A 21,621-nucleotide genomic window follows, 5' to 3' on the forward strand; every position below is an offset into this window, starting at 1 on the left:
TTATTGCTTCATCAGGGCTCAAATCCAAAGTAAGCAGAAATCCATTTAGGCTTGTTTCCTCAATATCAGCAATTTGATTACACCAAATCTTTTCTTTACTAAAAGCTGGTTAAGCATACTTTCTCAAGGCATTTAATTTCAAACTCTTGACGTTTGGCTGGAGTCAGAAAAGCAGCATGATAACTGGGAGCAATTGTGCCCAAGATGCCCTTGTGCCACGTTACTGACAGTGACATTATTGACTACTGTTAGACCTGGCAACCTTGGCGTGCTCTCCCCTGTCTTTTTTAGGTCTGCTACCAATGTTTTGACTGGGTGCTGGACACTGTTTTTGCTGTTTTTGGTAAACTGGGCACTTTGCCACTGCTGACCAGTGCTAAAGTGCCAGTGCTCCTGTGTAAATTGAATGAGTAATTGGCTTATTCCTGATTGGCATATTTGATTTACTAGTAAGTCCCTAGTAAAGTGCACTACATTTGCCCAGGGCCTGTAAATCAAATGCTACTAGTGGGCCTGCAGCAATGGTTGTGCCACACACATAAGTAGCCCTGTAAGCATGGCACAGACCTGCCACTGCAGTGTCTATGTGTGCAGTTTTAAACTGCCAATTCGACCAGGACTAAACCTTCCCTTTTTCTACATGTAAGGCACCCCTAAGGTAGGCCCTAGGTAGCCCCATAGGCAGGGTGCAGTGTATGTTAAAGGTGGGGCATGTACTGATGTGTTTTACATGTCCTAACAATGAAATACTGCTAGACTCAGCTTACACTGTTGCAAGGCCTAACTCTCTTATAGGTTAACATGGGGGGGTGCCTTTAAATATAATTTGAGTGAGTTTCCCTTTGGAAGCAGATTGAAATCTGGAGTTTGGTGTCTCTGAACTCACAATTTAAAACTACATCTTTTGGTAAAGTTGTCTTTTAAATTGTCAGTTTGAAAATGCCACTATTAGAAATTGAGCATGTTCTTGCTTAAACCATTCTGTGACTCTGCCTGATTGAGGATTCCCTGTCTGGGCCAGAGTGACAGTTGGGCTGTTTGTGAATCCCCTCTAGTGAGAGAAAGGGAGATGTGGAGGGAGTAGTAGTCACCTGCATCTGAATGGGCTGTGCCTGTCCTCTCACAATGCAGTCTCCCACCCCCTGGCCTGGGCAAGGCAGAATGTTGTGAACAACAGAGACTTTCCTTTTAAGTTTGCCAACTTCAAAGGCAGAAAGGGGTATAAGTATTGGGACCAAAACCCTTGAAAATCAGATTTTTCAAGGATTCAAGAGAAAGCTCTGCCAAAGAGAAGGGCTAAAGAGCTGAGGAGAAGGGCTGCCCCTGCCCGTGACTGTGCTCTGTTGGGCTATCCAGCAGTTGCTGATTCTGCCTGTGAAAGGAGACAAAGACTGGACTTTGCTGTGCATTCCTGCTTGAGAGGCCTCTCCAAGGGCTTGAGTTGAGCTTGCCTCCTGTTGTTGAAGTCTCAGGGCCATCAAAGACTTTCTCTGCCAGCACCTGGACTCTCTGGTGAGAATTCTGCCCTGCCGTGTGTGCCCCATCCAGTCCCTCTGCCCTTGAAAGGTGAAGCTGGTGGAAAAGGACCAAAATCCACACAAAAAACGCCGTGCAGGGAAATGTTCAACTCACCATCCACAACGCGGCTGATAATCAACAAGCCGCCTTGTGGCTGAAATTGACATCCCGCCTGAATCTCGGCTGTAAGATCAACACATCGCAGCTGGAGAAATGACGCACAACACCCGCTAGCGGCTGCTGATAAGGACGCAAACATCACAAAGCGTGTTTCCTGACACCATGCAACCGGATTCAAACGCAACATCGCTGGGCGCTAAATATTCAACGCAAAGCCTGCCAAGACCCAAGGTGCCGGTCCGGAAATCAGCGCATCACTCTATTGCGAGGGAGAAAAATTACACATCGCCGACCAGACCAGAGAAGAAACGACACACAGCTTCACTTGCGAGTAAGGAATCTACGCATCGCTGACTTTTCTGACACACGCTTGACCGTGCGGCTTTATTTTTGACGCAAACCAGGTATTTTAGTGTAACAACAGCATTCTCACTGTTTTCTAAGGATTAAGAATCTTTTGCTTTTTTAAATTCACATCTTGTGTATGTTGGACTTTTGTCGTTTTGGTCTTGTTTGATTTAGATAAATATTCCCTCTTTTTCTAAACTGGTGTAGTGTCTCTTTTGTAGTGTTTTCACTTTATTACTGTGTGTGTTGGTACAAATACTTTTCATATTGCTTTTGGGGTTAAGCCTTTCTGCTCATGCCAAGCTACCTAGGGGGTTTGCGGGGGTTAACCATCCCAGGTGTGTTTCTCCTTTACCCTGACTAGAGTGAGGGTCCATGCTTGGACAGAGTGCAAACTGACTGCCAACCAGAGACCCCATTTCTAACAACTAGTATCATCCCGTGGTGGCCCATGTAACTGTGTTAAAAATGTTAGTGAGGTACAATGTTCCCAGCAACATGTAGCAGGTGCTCTATCCCTCCATTTTTATTGGTCCACAGAGGTTAGCCTATATACTTCAATTTCTGTGCTTTGTTTGAGAAAACTCAAAGTGATCCCCAAACATCAAATGTGTGGTGGCATGCGGATGCTAAGCGCTTGCTGGGATGCTGCATATGCCAGGAACTGGAAAAATTTACATTTCCCGATCACTATAGGAAATGCAAATGGCATCTCAAGGTTGGCATTCAGCAGCCGTGCAGCAAATGATAATTGACATGCTGCAACTTGTCAAACATAACATGTATTTCCATGCCGTTACTTTCACCTTTCACCCTCAACCATATCAAAGCAGACTCCTGCTAATTGATGTGTGAAGGCATAGATTGCAATCATTTGCCCTTAATACTAGTTAAATCCACAAAGTAGCTATTTTGTAAATGGAAACACTTTCACAGCTCCAGGGTACAAGTTGCATGTGATGCCAATCTCACCTTCTTTGGTAGGGTTCCCGGTGTCTTCCATGACTCCATGGTATTGCCAAAAATGAGCATTCAGCAACATACCACAGAGAACATGGCTAATTTGGAAATAAACCCCATCATTATTCAGGTAGTACCCTCACTATGTGTGCAATAGTATTTGTATGGGGGAAACTGTATACCCATCGGAACCACGACTACAGGCCCAAATGAAAAACCCAAATACACTGTCAGAAATTACCCACATGAAACGTCTCTTCAAAACTAGGAACCGTTTTCAGTCTTCTGCCTTGTGAGCACAAGCTTCTCTATATTGCAAAAGAGTGGCAGAACCCGGACTTCATGCATGTACTGGAAAACGTGTGTCGTATACTTTTGTGTTGATGTACGAGGTCATGTTTCCATGCTACCAAAATAGTGAGGATAAGAATAAAGATAGGTGCAAATAAAGATAAGTGCAAATAAAACAGGTGCGAGACTCCGTGAAAGACGCAGGTACTGATAAATACCTCTTTAATATCTGTAAGATAAATCACATCATGTGGCCATTACCTGGAAATTACCTCACACACCAGAGTTCCAGGATACAAAACCCATTTCAGTTAGTGAAGAGATGATAACTGTTCTGCTCGACACTTTGTTCACAGTTTGTTACACAGCATATGTTCTTGGTCCTCTGTATCTTACACTGGTATACAGAGAAAGGGAATATGCATGCTTGTGTGTATGCCACATTCCACTGGTCCTCCTCTGTGCATGGTGTTTCCCAATAGACATTGCATACACATGTGGAATAAGGATGTTCACGCCACAAATACACCTAATTTTTCACTCTCAAAGCTTTTTTTTTCCTCTCGGAGTGTGTTCACTTGATGTTGAGGGAATCAAATCCTCAGTTGGACTCTCATTTAATACAAACACTTGGGATGTGCTCACATTACTGTTACTGTAGCGCCATGAGATGCTGGATGGGTGCCAGTGTAGATGGAGCAGGACACTTTGAACGCCTTTGCCTATATGATTCATCATATTACATGAACAAGTCCACAACTGGCGGTGAGGTGTGCACATATAAACAAAGCCTGTATTGATGTTTTACTGCAACATCCCAAGGCCATGGCCATGAACTAGTGGCAGAAGTACATCAGTTCGTGTGACCCACAGCATACTTTTGCCTTCTCATGGATTAGTCATGATGCGTCACGCATGAGTCTTGGACTGTACCAAGCATTTGTTCTGTTTCTCCATGACCTTTGCCTAACACCCCTTTTGTCCAGCTGCAAGTCAAGTCATAAGGTTGAATGTTATGGGAGGTGGTGATCAGTCATACCGGACAGCAGTGGTTTAACGCTATAGTGCAGGAGTACATGACCAGGTGATACTCCACAGTGGATCCAAATTATTTGGCTTCCCCTTGTCTTCACCTCCCTGTTGTCAGCATCCACGTCATGCATGTAGCTTCCCTCAACAATGCATTAGCTGGATATTAGTACATTTTTAGGACTGAAATTGTGTTTTTATGGCAGTTGATTTACCACTACAAAATCTGTAAATCAAGAGATCAGGGTTGTTGCCATACATTACCATGTTAAATCAAGGGATGCAATAGGGAAGCAGGTTCTCATGCAGAAGGAAGACATCGTGAAGGATGGGCCCTGCCTACAGGTACCACTTGAAGTCTGAATTGTGCCCTCCATACCTACCATGACATCACAATGGCAAAGTGGCCATATACAAGATCTCATCATCTTCTAAATGTGTTCAACGCAGACAGAGATACTAGTGCATATGCATAAATAACTTAGGGGAGTTGAGAAAGAACAAAGGAGTGCCACAACAAAACTATCCTCCATGGTAAAGCATTTTCCATTTACACAAATGTGCCTATTGACTGTGATAACGTCTAGCTGAGGGTATTAGTGGCATAGGTTTTGGAGATGAATCATATGGTCCACGGTGACTAGAAAGGTATTTAAATCCTCTCGCCAGTGTTCTCTAGGTGGCACAACATCAGGGATATACAAGTCTGCTTCTTTCAGGCTGTGCTGTACACATCAAGAGACCTTCCTGGTACCTGGTTATGGGGAGACTTTTTGATTTATACTTCCGGATGGGTCTTGGCTTCACTCTTAGCTTTAACATTTTCTATAAAGTTTCACTTTTCTTTACAATACTCTTTTTGTATTCTACTTGTGTTTGGGAATCTTTAGGTGTTTTCCGACAATGTGGGTCAATGAAATGCAATTCCTTTACAGCTGTACAGGGTTCTCTTCTACTTCGTCCCCCAACAGGGGATTACTTTTGGATTTAGACTTGTCAGCTAGACGATTTATACTGAATACATCAGTCGTACTTCCATCTCTTAGACACTTTCATTCATTCTGTATTGCCTCCATGCAAAGGAGGGTACTCCAACCTTTCTTTCCCTCTACAGTACTTTCCTACGTCTCTCTCCTCTAAATTCCTTCCATGCTATCCTCATTCAGGGATGTGCCTCTGATGGGACGAGGAGTTTGTCAATTTGGGATTTTGCACATCGTGATGTGCTCTTTTGATGCTTATTGAGATTTCCTTTTAAACTGAATCGTCTCATGCATTTATTACACTGATAAGGTCTCTCTCCTGTGTGACTTCTTTGGTGTTGAATAAAATGCTGCTTCCGCAAGAAGCTCTTTTCACACATTGTGCAATGATATGGTCTTTCTTCTAACTTTGTTTTTTGAGGTCTAGAATGTTCCATATCTGTGTTGAATAATGTCCCATATTCAGACCATGCATACGGTTTGAAATGAGTGGTAGGTTGGCATGTGAGGTTTGTATTCCACAGACTGTTCTCCAAATCACCAGAGTCGTCAGATCTCACTAGGCTTATAGTTTCTTGCAGGAATTCGGTATGAACTGGGAGAATGCAAGCAATGTCTCCTTGAACAGAATTTTCTCTACCCATCTCTAGATTACGTCCAGACCACAAATGACTTTTAGCATTTGTTCCCTGCTCCACGCTCTCGGCAACGTTCACTTTTACTTTCCCAAGCACCTCTTTGCAAGCTGTCTTTTTCTCAGAACCAGGTCCATGGTGAGCAGCTTTTCTTTTCCTGCTTTCTTCAACTGTTGGGTTAAAAAAACAGGGCATTAGGGCTATACAAGTAAAAGAGATTAATAAGCAGTACTGAAAATCACATTAGAGCACTCACTACAAAGAGGCTATGATTTAGCATTCAGAGCCAAGTTGGACTCCACTGCAGCTTGCCTGACAATTGTGTAGATATGCCAGAATCATTGCAAGTTGTGAACCTTCTGGGAATGAAATAAATGGTGGTGGAGCAATAGGAAGAGGATGGCTGCATCCTAAACCAGGTTAATGTTCAGGTGGGGTTTATAGAGCAGAACACAATGTATAACAACTGGCCTCTACATGCCGGAACAAGCTGTGGGTTGAAAGAAGAGATGTAATTACCTTTAAAAAGAGCCAGGGAGGTTTTCAGAACAAGACAAAAAGTGAAATGATTAATACGTCTTGCTGTGTTCATGTAGGTACTTCCATTACCTGGTTGTCTGTACTCAGAAGTACCTACTTCCGACATTGTTCCACCAAATTAAAGGATCCTTCTAGTAAATGGTACAGTTAGACATACACATCATCTCAAAATGATTTCACATGCGCATTGTGAGCCAGTGTTGGCATCACGTGATCCTGGAACTTCAGATAACATAATGCACAAGAACTGGAAACAGGACAGTTTGTAGGACGAAAGACAAAATAAGCTAGCTCAGTACAATCAATTTTGGATGAACCAAAGGCAATTACCTCTTGTACCCTGTGGGAAAAGCTCAATAACAGAAAAATGATTTTCAAAACTTTCAGTTGAAAGAAATATGTTGAACTTGAGGGCCACACATCAGTTCAACTCTAATCAGAGGCATTAAGAGTTTAGCATTAGAAGCTGAGGCTGCAGAATCCCCTAATGACTCAACCAGGTCACAAATGGTCAAGATGATGCTAGGGCTCGGACCATCAGCATCACTGATTCAGTGTGTTGCATTTAGATTTTGTTGCTAAGGGTAAGTGATATGATTTCATTTTACCCTGTTTATTCAAGTTTTAGCCTTAACATCAGTCAGATATGGTTGGCGTAATTATACAACTAGGTGCCAAAAGAAATACAAAGAGAAGACTCATTGCTTTCTGTGATAGAGTATTGTGAGAGTGTAGAGTGCACTGTGTAGAGAGTAGTGTATTGTGTAGAGTATTCCTGTGGTAGAGTATTGTGTTGACAATTGCATCTTTCCTTCTCAAAATTACTACTTCCTGGCTACTTCTGAAATGCTGCAGGAATTTACAGAAACTGGTTGGTTAATTTGCCAATGGGAAAATGGAATGCATATTCCATCAAAATCCAGGGTCCGCCAGGAAGCACAATGTATTTTGAAGATGGGGCCTTCTGGCCGAGGAGATCTCTATTTCCATAAGTAGCCAGGGAAACATTCCTGAATCTCCCTCGCTCCTATTTACATTTACTTGGTTCTGGAAAAGCTGTATGTGCACATGAGTGCAATTATCAAAGGACTGCTACACCAGGGACTTCTGAACCAGCTCTTTGGGGGAGCAGCATAGTACCATGGAGGAAAGGCAGACGAAACCACTGAGCAGCACTGAGTGCTGTCTTAAATTGTAATGGAAGCTTAAACTGGAGCCTTTGCTTCTGTGATGTCAGCACCACAGAGCAGCATGCCTCTACAATGGTTAATTATCTAATTACTTAATAAGTACTGGGATACATACATGGCAAATAAACAATGAGTACAGACGTTGTTGATAAAGATGGCATTCACGCTATTAAGTTAGCACCCCTATAGTTTTGGTCTTAGCCAGTACCATGGTACCCCAGGTGAGAGACATGGGGATTTGCCCTGCGCAAGAGCAGAAGTAGTAGATTTGAGCACAGATCCCCTCGAGTGACTCTTTCTTGGCTGAGACAGCAAATCTTTTTTTTTTTTTTTTTTTTTTTTTTTTATTATTCAATTTTTGAGACATAGCAAATCTTAATGCAGAGGATGATCCATCTTAATAGAGTTCTTTTCTGAACCGTCTTTCCCTTTCTGGCACCATAGTAGCCAATGAAGAAGTGATCATCCAACCTGTGCTCCTTGGTGCAATCTAGGTTGTAGATAGCCACTTGCCTGTGATCTAACCAAGGCAACGCTCCTCCTCCTTCGTGGGATGAGGCGAAGGGTAAACGGTCGGAAAAGTGATAAACTGAGCAAATTGAAAGGGAGTGATTACCTTGGGAAAAAAGCAGCCCTGGTTTGCAACACCATGTTATCTGGGAAAGTTTTAAAAGGAGGACGAGAGCTGAGCGTTTGTAACTCACTGACCTTCTTTATTGCACCCAAAAAGCAGGGTATTGAGAGTTAACATATGATGGGTAAAACTGTGAAGGGGCTCAAACGGAGTTCCTATCAAAAATTTAAGAACCAATTTTAAGTCCCATTGAAAAATATGAAAGGGAGCGGGAGGGAAAAAGTTGGTCAGGCCCTTGAGGAAACACATGACAACAAGGGACTAAAGCAGGGGATGGCTGACCCAGCAAACAGAGAAAGGTATACAAGGTGGCTAAATAACCCTTTACAGTGCCAATGGCACATCTCCTCTGAGCCAGGAAAAGCACAAATTGCTGCTTGTGGGATAACTTGGCCTGCAAGGGATCCATACCATTGTCCTTACACCATGCAACAAAGTTGCTCCATCTGTCGGAATAGACCGAGGAGACCCGCTGATTAAGATTACCTCTACTACCTCCAGTGCCAGGAGCTTAGTTGTCCCTGCTCAATCTCCAAGCAGGCAGGTTAAGGTCTCAGAGATTCTCGTGCAGAACCATTCTGCCTAATTGGAAGAGAAGATCTAGCCTGAATGGCAGGCGTGGGGTAGTGCACTATGAGAAATGCAGGAGGTCTGCATACCACAACCTTCTCGGCCAAACCGGTTCTACGAGAATGACTTGGGCTCGGTCTTTGTGAATCTTCCTCAGAACCCGAGGAATCAAGTGTAGCAGGGAAAATGCATAGTGCCGCTGAAAAAGTTCCACCTCAACTGAAATGTGTCCCCCAAGGCTCCCTTCAATAGATACTGTAGGGTGCAGACTTGCGGGCACTGATATTTTCTGAGGAAACAAACAAGTCCACTGGTCGAAGATGTCCTGGACTACCTCCGGAAGAAAATGATACTCGTGATCGGCAAGATGAAGTCAGATCAGGCTATCAGCTCTGAAATTCAGAGACCCCACGATGTGATTGGTGATGAGCCATATCTTTTGGTGGTGTGCCCAAGACCAAAGTCTCAATGCTTCCAGACAAAGGAGACGAGATCCTACTCCCCTTTGCTTGTTTACATACCACATTGCCATTGTGTTGTCCGCAAAGGTCTAGACAGAATGGTCTATGATGGAGGAAAGGAAGGCTGTGAGCGCTAACCGAATCGTTCGCAATTCTGGCAGGTTGATTTGAAGCACCTTTTCCTCCAGAGACCCCTGATCCTCCAGATGAGCACTCCTCCCAAGGGTGAAGGCATCCATCATTACCGTAGGCACAGGGGTGAAGGCATGAATGCCATCCTGTATATCAGCTTTGCCTCGTTCCCCCACCAAGCCACTTCTGCCACAGCACAATGGAGTCCACCAGATCTCCACCGTATTTTAGGCACTGCCTGCAGATGCACCACTGAAGGGTCCCTTGTGTCTACATACATGCATGACTAGGAGACTGTAGGAAACCAGCAGATCTAGGAATCGCAGGAGTCTCAGGACCAACCTGGTTGGAAGAATGGAATAATTTCCAGGACGTCTAGGACTCTCTGTGAAAGTGGGACGGTGTGTAGAAGGCTGGTGCCCAGGATCAATTCTATGAACTGGATTTGCTTGGAGGGCCACAGGTGAGATTTGGGATCGTTGATGGAAAAGCTCAGGCCAAACAGAAATGCTGTAGACTGCAGATAGCATGGCACCGACTCTGGTGAACTGACTTTGAGAAGCCAGTCGTCCAGGTATAGAAAGGTAGGTATGCCTGACCAACTGAGATAGGCCGCCACAACCGCAATGAAGACCCGAGGTGTCAATGTCAAACTCAAGGGTAGTACCATTAATTGGTGGTGTACAGAACCCACTAGAAACCACAAGTGCTTCCAATGAGATTGGAAGACAGGGATGTGGAAGTACACATCCTGCAAGCCTAGGGACACCATCGAGTCTCCACGCTTCAATGCCAGTAGATCGAGTCAAGATCAGCATCTTGAACTTCTCTTTTTCGAGGAAGAAGTTCAGGCTCCTCAGATCCAGGATTTGGGAGAGACCACAGTCCTTCTTGGGCACCAGTAAATAACAGCCGTAACAACTCTGGCCCTCTTCTTTATCTTGCACAAACTCCACTTTAATAAGGAGAACTGCCACCTCGTGTTGCAGAATGGCCAGGTGGAGGAGAGGATGGGGAGGTCTGAATAATAAGCATCACCTGCAGGTAGGGAGAAACCCTTTTCTACAATTTGTAAGACCCATTGGTCCAAAGTAATGGCCTTCCAGACCAGCAGAAAATGTGACACCCTTCCTCCCACATATTGTGTGTGAGATTGAGTGAACTAAGCTGCTTTCCCTAGAGTGCTGGGGAGGGGGAGGATCAGGAGGCGTAGGGTTGCAATGTAGATGCACTGACAAGTGGGTTTTGCTGCTGTTGCAGGAGTGCCGGTGGACACTGACGGAGACGAAAGGAGAAACCTCTTCCAAGGGCATGAAAATGGCAAAAGCTTCTGTAATCACTAGCAGACGGAGGCTGCAAGCTTAGGGAGCTGGAGGTGCCCTTGCAGGTATCAAATCTCTTGAGTGCAGTCAGCCTTGGAGAAGTGTGGCTCAGTGGTTAGAGCAGCAGACCCTGATGCAGAAATCTGGCCCGGGACCAGGGTTCAATTCCCGCCTCGGCGGGTCTTGGGCTCAATTTCCTCAGACCTGATAATTCTCGCATTGGTGCCCAATCTAATTCATGGGTCCCACTCTGTAACTCTGGGCAATAGCTTGCTTAATCTCCACAACGGCCCCAACAGCGCTGGGATGCCTAGCTTCACCTTGGAGGTTGCCCAGGAGTGGGCACCTCACAGGGAAAAAGCCTGGAGGGGTTCCACAGCGGTATGCGTACAGCGCCTTGAGACCCTAACGGGTGAGTAGTGCGCTATACAAGTACGAAGTTTACAGTTTACAGCCTTGTCCCCAAATAGTCGAACGCGGTCCAATGGAAGATTAATTAGATTAGTTTTCTTGTCTGAGGAAAAATGCTATGTCTGGAGCCAAGCATGTTGGCTCACTGAGATGGAGGTGCCCATTGCTCAGGCTACCAAATACGCTGTATCCAGCCTAGATTTTATTATGTGCCACAAAGCATTCTAGTCATTCTTTCATGTCAGGAAGCACATGGGGAATAATCATTTGCGTCATGTCCCATAAGGAATATGTTACTTACCCTGTAAGCATCTGTTCGTGGTATGTAGTGATGTAAATTCGCATGCTCTGCATACTCCTGCCATTTAGTGTCTGAAGTTGTGAAAGTTGTTTTTCTTCAAAGGAGTCTTTTGAGTCATGAGGTCGAGTGACTCCTGCTCTCAGTGATAATGTGCATGGGCACGACTTCATTGTTAGATTGTTTTCCCGAAGGTGGGTGAGAAAGGAGTGTAAGGTACGTGTAAGTAATGGGATGACCATGCTAAATATATATGTTGTGGAAATAGTAAATATAAGAAACAGCAACAGCCTCAGGTGTCTGAGGAGGAGGGTTGGTGCATGTGAACCTACAGCACTACATGCCATGAACTGATGCCTACAAGGTAAGTAAATATTCCATTCAATGGCATGTGTGGCTGTAGATATACTTGCTCTGCATAGACTGTAAAGCACTCCACTTCAGAAGAGGTGGCTAACCAGTGGGTGCTGCAGTGGTTTAAAAAAGGGTACGTAGCACCATCTGACATCACTGTTTCAAGTTTAGTTTTATTGCTGCTACTGGGGAAAAACATTACAGATCCTCCAACCCATCAGTTTTCTAACAATCCATGTGGGGGTCTGTGGTGTGTTTCATATGTCGGAGGTATATTATTCCTTCCGGTCGCCAAAGGTAGTGAGGGCTTTCGGGATACATGCAAGATCATTTTGATTACTTTTGATCATGGGGCCATTCGTACTTCCTTTTGGTACTGTGCAGAAACATTCATAGACTGAGTGGGAGAGGACATGATTTAACGCTTTCTCCCGGTGAACTTGTGAAGCCACTTAGCAACAGCTTAAGGCCACCTTTACTCTGTCAAGGTGACACTGTCACTCTGTCATGGTGACTGATGAAATTATCACCAACTGTGAGAAAGTAGCCTCTTTCTAGCATGGTTACCCCCATTTTTGGCCTGTTTGTCAGTGTGTTTGGCTGTGTCACTGGGATCCTGCTAGCCAAGACCCCAGTGCTTATGTTTTTTGGCATGTTTGTCAGTATGTTTGACTGTTTATCAGTATGCTTGACTGTCACTGGGATCCTGCTAATCAGAACCCTCATGCTTAAGCTCTGTCTGTTCCCAATTTTGTCACTGCATTCTGATAACCCAGTATTTCATCCCAAATTGGCATACTGGTGCCCCCTTATATGTCCCTAGTATATGGTACCCAGGGCATTTCGGTTCCAGGGGATCCCTATGGGATGCAGCATTACGTTTCCCACCCATAGGGAGCCCATGCAAAGGATTCTGCAGGACTGCCATTGCTGCATGCGTGAAATGGTGCATGCACTCTTTCACAGCCATTTTCACTGCACCAGGTCACTTATAGGTCACCTCTATGTCAGGCCTTCCAACCCTGAATGCTGGGTCCAAACACCTCTGTGTGAGGGCACCTCTGCACTAGCAGAGATGCCCTCACGTCGTCCAGGACCATTTTCTCGCACTTCGTGAGTGCGGGGATGCCTTTTTACCCGTGCACTGGAAATATGTCCAGCTTCACAATGGTAACTCCGAATATGGTCATGTAAGGTGTCTAACACCTGGGACCTGTACCCCAATACTGATTCCAGTATTGGTTCTACAATTCCATGCACTCTGGGGGCTCCACAGTGGCCCCCCAATACTGCCACACCAGCCTTCTGAGGTTTTCCAGGCAGCCCCAGCTGCTGCCACCTCACAGACAGGTTTCTGCCCTCTTGTTGCTCAAGCAGCTCAAGCCCAGGAAGGCAGAACAAAGCATTTCCTTTGGGAGAGGAGTGTTACACCCTCTCCCTTTGGAAATAGGTGTTACAGATATGGGAGGGGTAGCCTCCCAGTGCCTCTGGAAATGCTTTGAAGGGCACAGATGGTGCCCTCCTTGGATAATCCAGTCTACACCGGTTCAGGGATCCCCAGTCCCTGCTCTGGCGCAAAACTGGACAAATGAAAGGCGAGTGACCACTCTTCTGTCTATCACCACCCCAGAGGTGATGCCCAGAGCTCCTCCAGAGTGCCCCTGGGTTTTGCCATCTTGGATTTCAAGGTGGTGGGGCACTGTGGGAGCATCTGAGTGGCCAGTGCCAGCAGTTGATGTCAGAGCCCTCCCCTGATAGGTGCTGTCCTGTGTAACTGACCAATCCCCCTTTCAGGGCTATTTAGTGTCTCTCCTCTGGGTGTTTCCTCAGATTTCGATTGCAAGACTCCAGCAGGAATTCTCTGCATCCTTTACTTCATCTTCTACCGACGGAACAGCATCTGGACCCTCAAGGAACTCTACAAACTGCAACAAAGAAGCAAAGACGACTTCTGCAACATTGTATCTTCAGCTCCTGCCAGCAACTGCAAGTGTTTCCAGGGCATGTATCCTCCGAGGACTGCCTGTCTTCAGCCTGCACCAGAAGAAGCAAAGGAATCTCCCTTGAAGTGAAGGAGTCATTTCCCTGCTTCAGCAGGCATCCCTCTGCAGTGACAGCCGGTGGCGTGGGTCCCCTCTCCTGACGACAAGCATGAATCCAGCCCCACAAGTGGTGGACTAAAGTGATCCCGACAGTCCCAAGGTCCAGCTGTCCAACTTTGGTGGAGGTAAGAGCTTGCATCCCCACGCAAGACAGTACACTCATGCACTGCATGACTAGCAGTTGCCAAGGCTTGTGTGCGACCTTCCACAAAGTTCTTCGTGCACAGCACAGCACAGCTTAGGCCCCCAGCACTCCATCCTGCGACGCACAGCTTCCTGAGTGGTTCTCCAGCGGTGTGGGATCCCTTTGTGTCGTCCTGCATGGGCCTCCATTTGCACCTTCTTTGTGCCCATGCTGTGGGACTCCTGTGCATGCTGCCTGGTCTTCAAAGGGTGCTCTGAGTTGCTGAGAGCCCCCTCTGTCTCTCCGTCCTGGGTAGAGGCCATCAGCTCCCTCCTGGTCCTGGGCAGCGCCATTTTTCGTTAACCGCGTGCTTTGCATGTGCCAAGGCTAGTTGGTGGAATCCAGCAACGCAAACCAGACTGCAATCATCTGCACCAACCAGGAACCCGCATCAGTCTTCTTCGGTGAAGTACTGACTGTCTTCTTCACCAGTAGTTGTTCTTTTGCACATTCGTCTGGGTTAGCAGGGACTCCTGTTCTTCCTGGACTCCTCAGTGCTTCTTGGTATTGGTGCCCTTCTTCCACAGGTCTTCAGGTCCAGAATCCATCGTTGGTGTCTTGCAGTCTCTTCTGGTTCTTGCATTATCTTCTATCATGACTTCTTGTGTGTTATAGAAAATGTACTGTGATTTACTCCTGTTTTCCTGGGCTCTGGGTGGGTTCTATTACTTACCTTAGGTGTTTTCTTACACTCCCAGTGCCCCTCTACACACTACACTTGACAAGGTGGGAAACCGACTTTCGAATTCCACTATTTTAGTATATGGTTTGTGTTCCCCCAAGGCCCATTGCAACCTATTGTGATCTTCTCTATTTGCACTGTTTTCTAACTGTTCTATGTGTATATAATGTGTATATTATTACGTTGTTCAGTGTTATGTATTCTTTTTACCCAAAAGGTGTCCTCTGCTGTTCGCTTCCCTTCCCACAACTGCTTTTTATATGCTTTCTTGAGCCGTTGTAGACATGTCAACAGCAGACTGCCTCCAGGGTGCTTGTTCAGCTGCCTGGCAAGTTTCTTTTGCTCCCTTTTTAGTTGTAAACACTGTTGAGAGCTGAACTTTTGGTCTTTTCCAGAACTGGCAGTCTTGATTCTTTCATGTTGTAGATGTGGAGAATTGCTTAAATAAGGCCTCCCAAACAACTAACCAGGCCTTTATAGAGTGTTCTTATATGGGGATGAGGTTGGTCATTAATCTTTTAGCTTGTAAACTGAGGTTGGATAAAGTGTCATTCGACCATCACACTCATTTCAGGTTAGACATTGTAATCAAGCTAAGGGTCTGGATGGACTTCATGCGTGCGGGGTCAGATCCTTTTGTAAGAAGCTGGAGGGCATGATCGCTGCTTGTGGTATGCTTAACTGAAAAATGTTTGACCAATGGGAACAGGGACACTGAGATTATTGGATAGTTAATTAATGATCGCAACACTGGACCATAATAAGTGTAGCTTGGCAGAATATCATCTGGAAACCTTCTATTTACGACCTCATCCTAAAAGATTGCAGTGACCGAACAAACATCTCGCTTTTTAGTTCTCAATACCTGGTTTAAATGACAGCCTGTTACGGGATGTTCCAAAATGTATTATCATAGTTGAGGAGTTCATTGTCTTCTGACATGTACATTAAGTTGGAGTTCAAGTAATCAGTCATTATTACATCCCATGTGGGGTTGAGTTCCTTGTGGCTAAATATAGTGGCCAATACCTTTTCTATTAGCTGTTTCTTCTCAGCACTATTAGGATGGGCATATGCGTTGATCAATAAGACCAGAGAACTACTGGCCTGCGACAAGTTGCTCAATTTAATAATCTGAAGATCTGGGACTACATTTGTTAGTTCTTTGATTATTTTTAACTGAAGAGAAACGTAGACTGAGAGGCCATCTATGGGCCTGCTGTTTTTTTTTGTTTTAGGGGCCAGAATTTGGTAAGAGCAAATACTTTATATTGGAAGATCTACCTGGGGCCAGGTTTCTTGAAAGGCAATTATGTCCATCGCATCTTTGCCCAGGCCATTGGTGAGTTACCACCTTGAATCTCTGATTTTGCACCAGCTACGTTCTACAATAGAAGGCGTAAGGCCTTTTGCTCCAATGGTTGAGTCCTTCATGAGGGCTGAGTAACATTTAAGGCTGGGGAGAGCCAATTCCAGCTAGGCTATGTTTTATTTAGACTGGACGTTCCCAAGCGTGAAGGCTCTGGGGACCCTCGTGTGGTGCTTCATGCACCACTCAGATCAGATTTAGCTGCCTGTATTGGAGCTTTTGGTTTCAGGGGCTAACCAGACTGATGTAACAAAAGATGGGGATACTTAGACAAATTAGGGTTTTCAGGGAGATTTCCCAACTTTAGAATGACAACATAAATGATTAAATCAGGTTTGCAATTTCGTTGATTTCCAGATTGTGAGGGTCGCTTTGGAATGGGGATAGTTGTCTGCAGGTTGGAATTCTGGGGCTAATAGATTTGCAGCTGTTATGCTTCTTAAATATGGAATCTCTTTAAACAATCTTAAAATATTTCCCCTATTGAGGGTGTCTTGTGGGCCTCAAGAGTGATATTCAGGTTTAAACAAAAGTTTGGAGGGACTGCCCTTCATTATGTCTAAGGCTTCCTGCGCAATAGAAGAATTTGAATGGAGTCAACTTTAACTTTGTATACTGGGTCTATGGGTAGGGGAGCTTGTTGCTCTCACACACTGTCGTTTTGTCTGTTTCCAGGGACTGTGCTTACCTGCCAGCAGTAAGCTGGCCTGGATGGTGGGTTTATATCTTAACATCTCTATTTTTGTTGAAGGAAAATAAAATTCTCGCCCCTCTACACAAAAGAATACATAGGAATGGTTTTGATTTATCTACAATTGGTGCTGCTGGACAGCCACTGTGCGCAACACGTCTTGGGTGGGGAGATGCGTCATCCAAGTTATTAAGTTGAGCAGGATGATGATTGTTTGGACTAGACACGGAGTTTGGGACACTACTAGTGGACTTTTCCTCGTGTTTGTTCTGTTGAGCACTGGATTCCAGCTCATGATTCCCTTCTACTGACTGGATAACGGTCATCTGAGAATAATCACTTACCTGTGCGGGCTCCGCTTGTGGATGAATCACAGGTGATTTAATACGACTTTCTTCTGTGTTTTGCTCTGGTATAGAATGCTGAATATGAGAGCTCTCATTTTCCTGGATTATTTTACCTTGAGAAAGTGGGTGGTTTAAGGACGATATCTCTTGATCATTTCTATAGCTTATGGGTTTATTTGTGGCTGAGATATCTTTTGTCTTTATAGTGTGCTGAGTAAATATTGTGTAATGCTTATAAACCTTCTTCACACATTGCAGCAGCTTAAATCTTGCTTTTCTTGCATGCTTTTGTTGTATTTTACTTAGTTTGCCAGTTGAGGAACTTGAATTAGTCCCATTTAGTTGCAACGCCTGTACATCCTCTTTTTCGCTAGCCTCCTCTCTGTCTGCCATGTTCATTGGAAGCAGCCTATCCGGTGGGGGTTCCTGTGGTGATAGGGATGGACCCTGAGTATCCTGATTCTGAGTTGCAATGATGGCGCCCTCTTTAGAGCCGCCTTTATCTATATGTACTCTTGGTGGTTCTTGCACCAAACAGTTTATTCGTTGGTTAGGTTTGTCTTTACTAGAGCCGGCTCGGTCAGAATGTAGGATTGCTGACAAGATTTCTGGAAATGAAGACAATTTATCAATGATTGGACCACAAGAACAATTTGGTGGAGAAGATGGATGATCGGCTTGTGCCCTTGTGACTAAAACGTTTAGAGATTTTTTAAATTAATGCCCTCGACATAGGTTGCCACCAGGATCATTAGACCGATCTGCACATCAAGCTTATCCGATTGGAAATTCAGAACCTTGATTAATGACTGCAGTGTTGTTAAGCATATTTCCCACCACTGGGGTGGAGATTGCAATTGATTAACTGTTTTTGTTGTAGAATCCATTCTGCTTGATGAAAGAACCGAGTGGGGTAATATGGCAGCTTGCCATATCTTGGAGGGCAGTCCGACCTCTCCACAGATGCTGCCAGTGGGTGAAATTGAAGATGGCTTTGGACTATTCAAGGGGGATACCCTCCAAGAGGGTGTTTTACCTGCCTTATTCACTGATGCTTTAGCCTGGTCTACTCTCCTATCTCCTTTACGAGGTTAACAATACATCCACTCTGTCGTGCTTTCCAGCAGGCTGCTAATCATTGGCAGATTAGGTCGAAACTGCTAAACCTTGGGGATGCCCTGAGAGACGATTGTCATCCAAACATATTGTCTTAATTTAATGAGGTTGGGCGAGATATACATTGTTTGATATCGAAAGAGAGCAGGACCATGAATCCTCTCTTTCAATATAAAAACACTGGACATTCACAGGTGAGTCACTGATTGTAATGCAGTCATTATCCATCATGGTGTCTGTTGCAACTGCTACTTTGCTTAGGATAGAAAGCTGCCTACACTGGACACTACGACACTATTGATTCCGGTAAGGTTGTTTTCACTAGTTGGCCTTTTAGGGTCCAAGGTTTTTCACAAGGGATATTCGCCTCCTTAGATGATGCTCGTATTTGAGGTTTACAAGGTAGTAATTGGCGGGTTTTTCCGGATCTCATGATGTACGTTTCAAGAAGAACTTACTTTTCCAATTTATTGACCACTTATTTGCCTGAGTTGTTATTGTAATTTGTGGTGTCTTATATCTTCGAAACAACACTGCTTTTCCTCAAGGTAGTTGTTGGCTTTAGTTAGCTCCCCGCAGGTGACTTCCAGTTACCCTTTGCAGCACAGTATATTGGTAAGGAAAATGTCACTTACCCAGTGTACATCTGTTCGTGGCATGATACGCTGCAGATTCACATGCTTTGCACATCCCGCCATCTAGTGCTGGGCTCGGAGTGTTACAAGTTGTTTTTCTTCGAAGAAGTCTTTTCGAGTCACGAGATCGAGGGACTCCTCCCCTTTCGGCTCCATTGCGCATGGGCGTCAACTCCATCTTAGATTGTTTTCCCCGCAGAGGGTGAGGTAGGAGTTGTGTATTATAGTAATAGTGTCCATGCAATGGAGTAAAAATGTATGTACATAATGTGGTTTAAGGTGATATATTTAAAAATTTACAAATGTTCAAGATCAACTTCAAACGGCTACAGGCTCCCGGGGAGGTGGGTGGGCGCATGTGAATCTGCAGCGTATCATGCCATGAACAGATGTACACTGGGTAAGTGACATTTTCCGTTCGATGGCATGTGTAGCTGCAGATACACATGCTTTGCATAGACTAGTAAGCAGTTATCTCCCCAAAAGTGGTGGCTCAGCCTGTAGGAGTTGGAGTTGTTTGAAATAAAGTTCGTAGTACTGCTTCTCCTACTGTGGCTTGTTGTGTTGTTAACACATCCACACAGTAATGCTTGGTGAACGTATGAGGCGTAGACCATGCAGCAGCCTTACATATTTCAGTCATTGGGATGTTTCCTAGAAAGGCCATGGTAGCACCTTTCTTTCTAGTTGAGTGTGCCTTTGGTGTGATAGGCACTTTTTGCTTTGAGATAACAGGTTTGAATGCATTTAACTATCCATCTGGTAATGCCCTGTTTGGATACTGGATTTCCTGTATGAGGTTTTTGGAAAGCAACGAATAGTTGTTTCGTTTTTCGAATATGTTTTGTTCGCTCAATGTAGTACATTAATGCTCTTTTGATGTCTAACGTATGTAGTGCTCTTTCAGCTACAGAATCTGGTTCTGGAAAGAACACTGGTAGTTCTACTGTTTGATTTAAGTGGAACGGTGATATGACTTTTGGTAAGAACTTAGGATTTGTTTGTAAGACTACTTTATGCTTGTGTATCTGAATAAAGGGTTCTTGTATGGTAAATGCCTGTATTTCACTTACTCTTCTTAGAGATGTGATGGCAATTAGAAATGCTACTTTCCATGTTAAATATTGTATCTCACATGAGTGCATGGGTTCAAACGCTGGACCCATGAGCCGTGTTAAGACAATGTTGAGGTTCCACGAAGGAACTGGTGGTGTTCTTGGTGGGATAATTCTTTTCAGGCCCTCCATAAAAGCCTTTATGACTGTAATCCTAAATAGTGAAGTTGAGTGCGTAATTTGCAGATAAGCTGAAATTGCGGCGAGATGTATTTTAATGGATGAAAAAGCTAGCTTTGACTTTTGTAAGTGCTGACGATGTCTTTAGCAGATGCGTGTAGGGGTTGAATTTGTTTATTATGGCAGTAATAAACAAATCGTTTCCACTTATTTGCATAGCAATGCCTTTTGGTTGGTTTTCTGGCTTGCTTTATGACCTCCATACATTCCTGTGTAAGGTCTAAATGTCCGAATTCTAAGACTTCAGGAGCCAAATTGCTAGATTCAGCGATGCTGGATTTGGGTGTCTGATCTGTTGTTTGTGTTGAGTTAACAGATCTGGTCTGTTTGGTAGTTTGACATGAGGCACTACTGAGAGGTCTAGTAGTGTTGTGTACCAAGGTTGCCTTGCCCAAGTTGGTGCTATTAGTATGAGTTTGAGTTTGTTTTGACTCAATTTGGTTTCTAGATATGGACGGAGTGAGAGAGGGGGAAAAGCGTATGCAAATATCCCTGACCAACTCATCCATAACGCATTGCCCCGAGACTGATCCTGTGGGTACCTGGATGCGAAGTTTTGGCATTGTGCGTTTTCTTTTGTTGCAAATAGGTCTATTTGTGGTGTTCCCCATCTTTGGAAGTAAGTTTTTAGTATTTGGGGTTGAATCTCCCATTCGTGGATCTGTTGGTGATCCCGAGAGAGATTGTCTGCTAACTGGTTCTGAATTCCTGGAATGAATTGTGCTATTAGGCAAATGTGGTTGTGAATCACCCAATGCCATATTTTCTGTGCCAGGAGACACAACTGTGTTGAGTGTGTTCCTCCCTGTTTGTTCAGATTATACATTGTTGTCATGTTGTCTGTTTTGACAAGAATGTGTTTGTGGATTATTATAGGTTGAAATGCTTTCAGCGCTAGAAATACTGCCAGTAGTTCTAAGTGATTTATGTGAAACTGTCTCTGCTGAGTGTCCCATTGTCCTTGGATGCTGTGTTGGTTGAGGTGTGCTCCCCACCCTCTCATGGAGGCATCCGTTGTTATTACGTATTGAGGCACTGGGTCTTGAAAAGGCCACCCTTTGTTTAAATTTATAGTGTTCCACCATTGAAGCGAGGTGTATGTTTGGCGGTCTATCAACACTAGATCTTGAAATTGACCCTGTGCTTGTGACCATTGTGATGCTAGGCACTGTTGTAAGGGTCGCATGTGCAATCCTGCGTTTGGGATAATGGCTATGCATGAGGACATCATGCCTAGTAGTTTCATCACTATCTTGACTTGTATCTTTTGTTTTGGGTGCATGGCCTGTATTACATTGTGAAATGCCTGTACCCTTTGTGGACTTGGAGTGGCAATCCCTTTTGTTGTGTTGATTGTCGCTCCTAAGTATTGTTGTATTTGACACGGCTGAAGGTGTGACGTGT

The 21,621-nt window shown here is 44.5% G+C and overlaps 1 protein-coding gene across 2 annotated transcripts in view; it reads right to left on the minus strand.

Moving 5' to 3' along the window:
- Positions 1-3,429: 3,429 nt before the first annotated feature.
- The window catches only part of LOC138300138 (zinc finger protein 684-like), a 150,669-nt gene continuing 132,477 nt past the window's right edge, over positions 3,430-21,621 (minus strand). For both annotated transcript variants that reach the window (XM_069239076.1, XM_069239075.1), the window contains exon 9: positions 3,430-6,054. In XM_069239076.1, coding sequence (XP_069095177.1) covers positions 5,429-6,054 — 626 coding nt within the window. In that variant the 3' untranslated portion in view covers positions 3,430-5,428. The remainder of the gene's footprint in view (positions 6,055-21,621) is intronic.

The sequence above is a fragment of the Pleurodeles waltl genome, chromosome 6, assembly GCF_031143425.1.
Source record: "Pleurodeles waltl isolate 20211129_DDA chromosome 6, aPleWal1.hap1.20221129, whole genome shotgun sequence".
NCBI classification, from domain to species: domain Eukaryota; kingdom Metazoa; phylum Chordata; class Amphibia; order Caudata; family Salamandridae; genus Pleurodeles; species Pleurodeles waltl.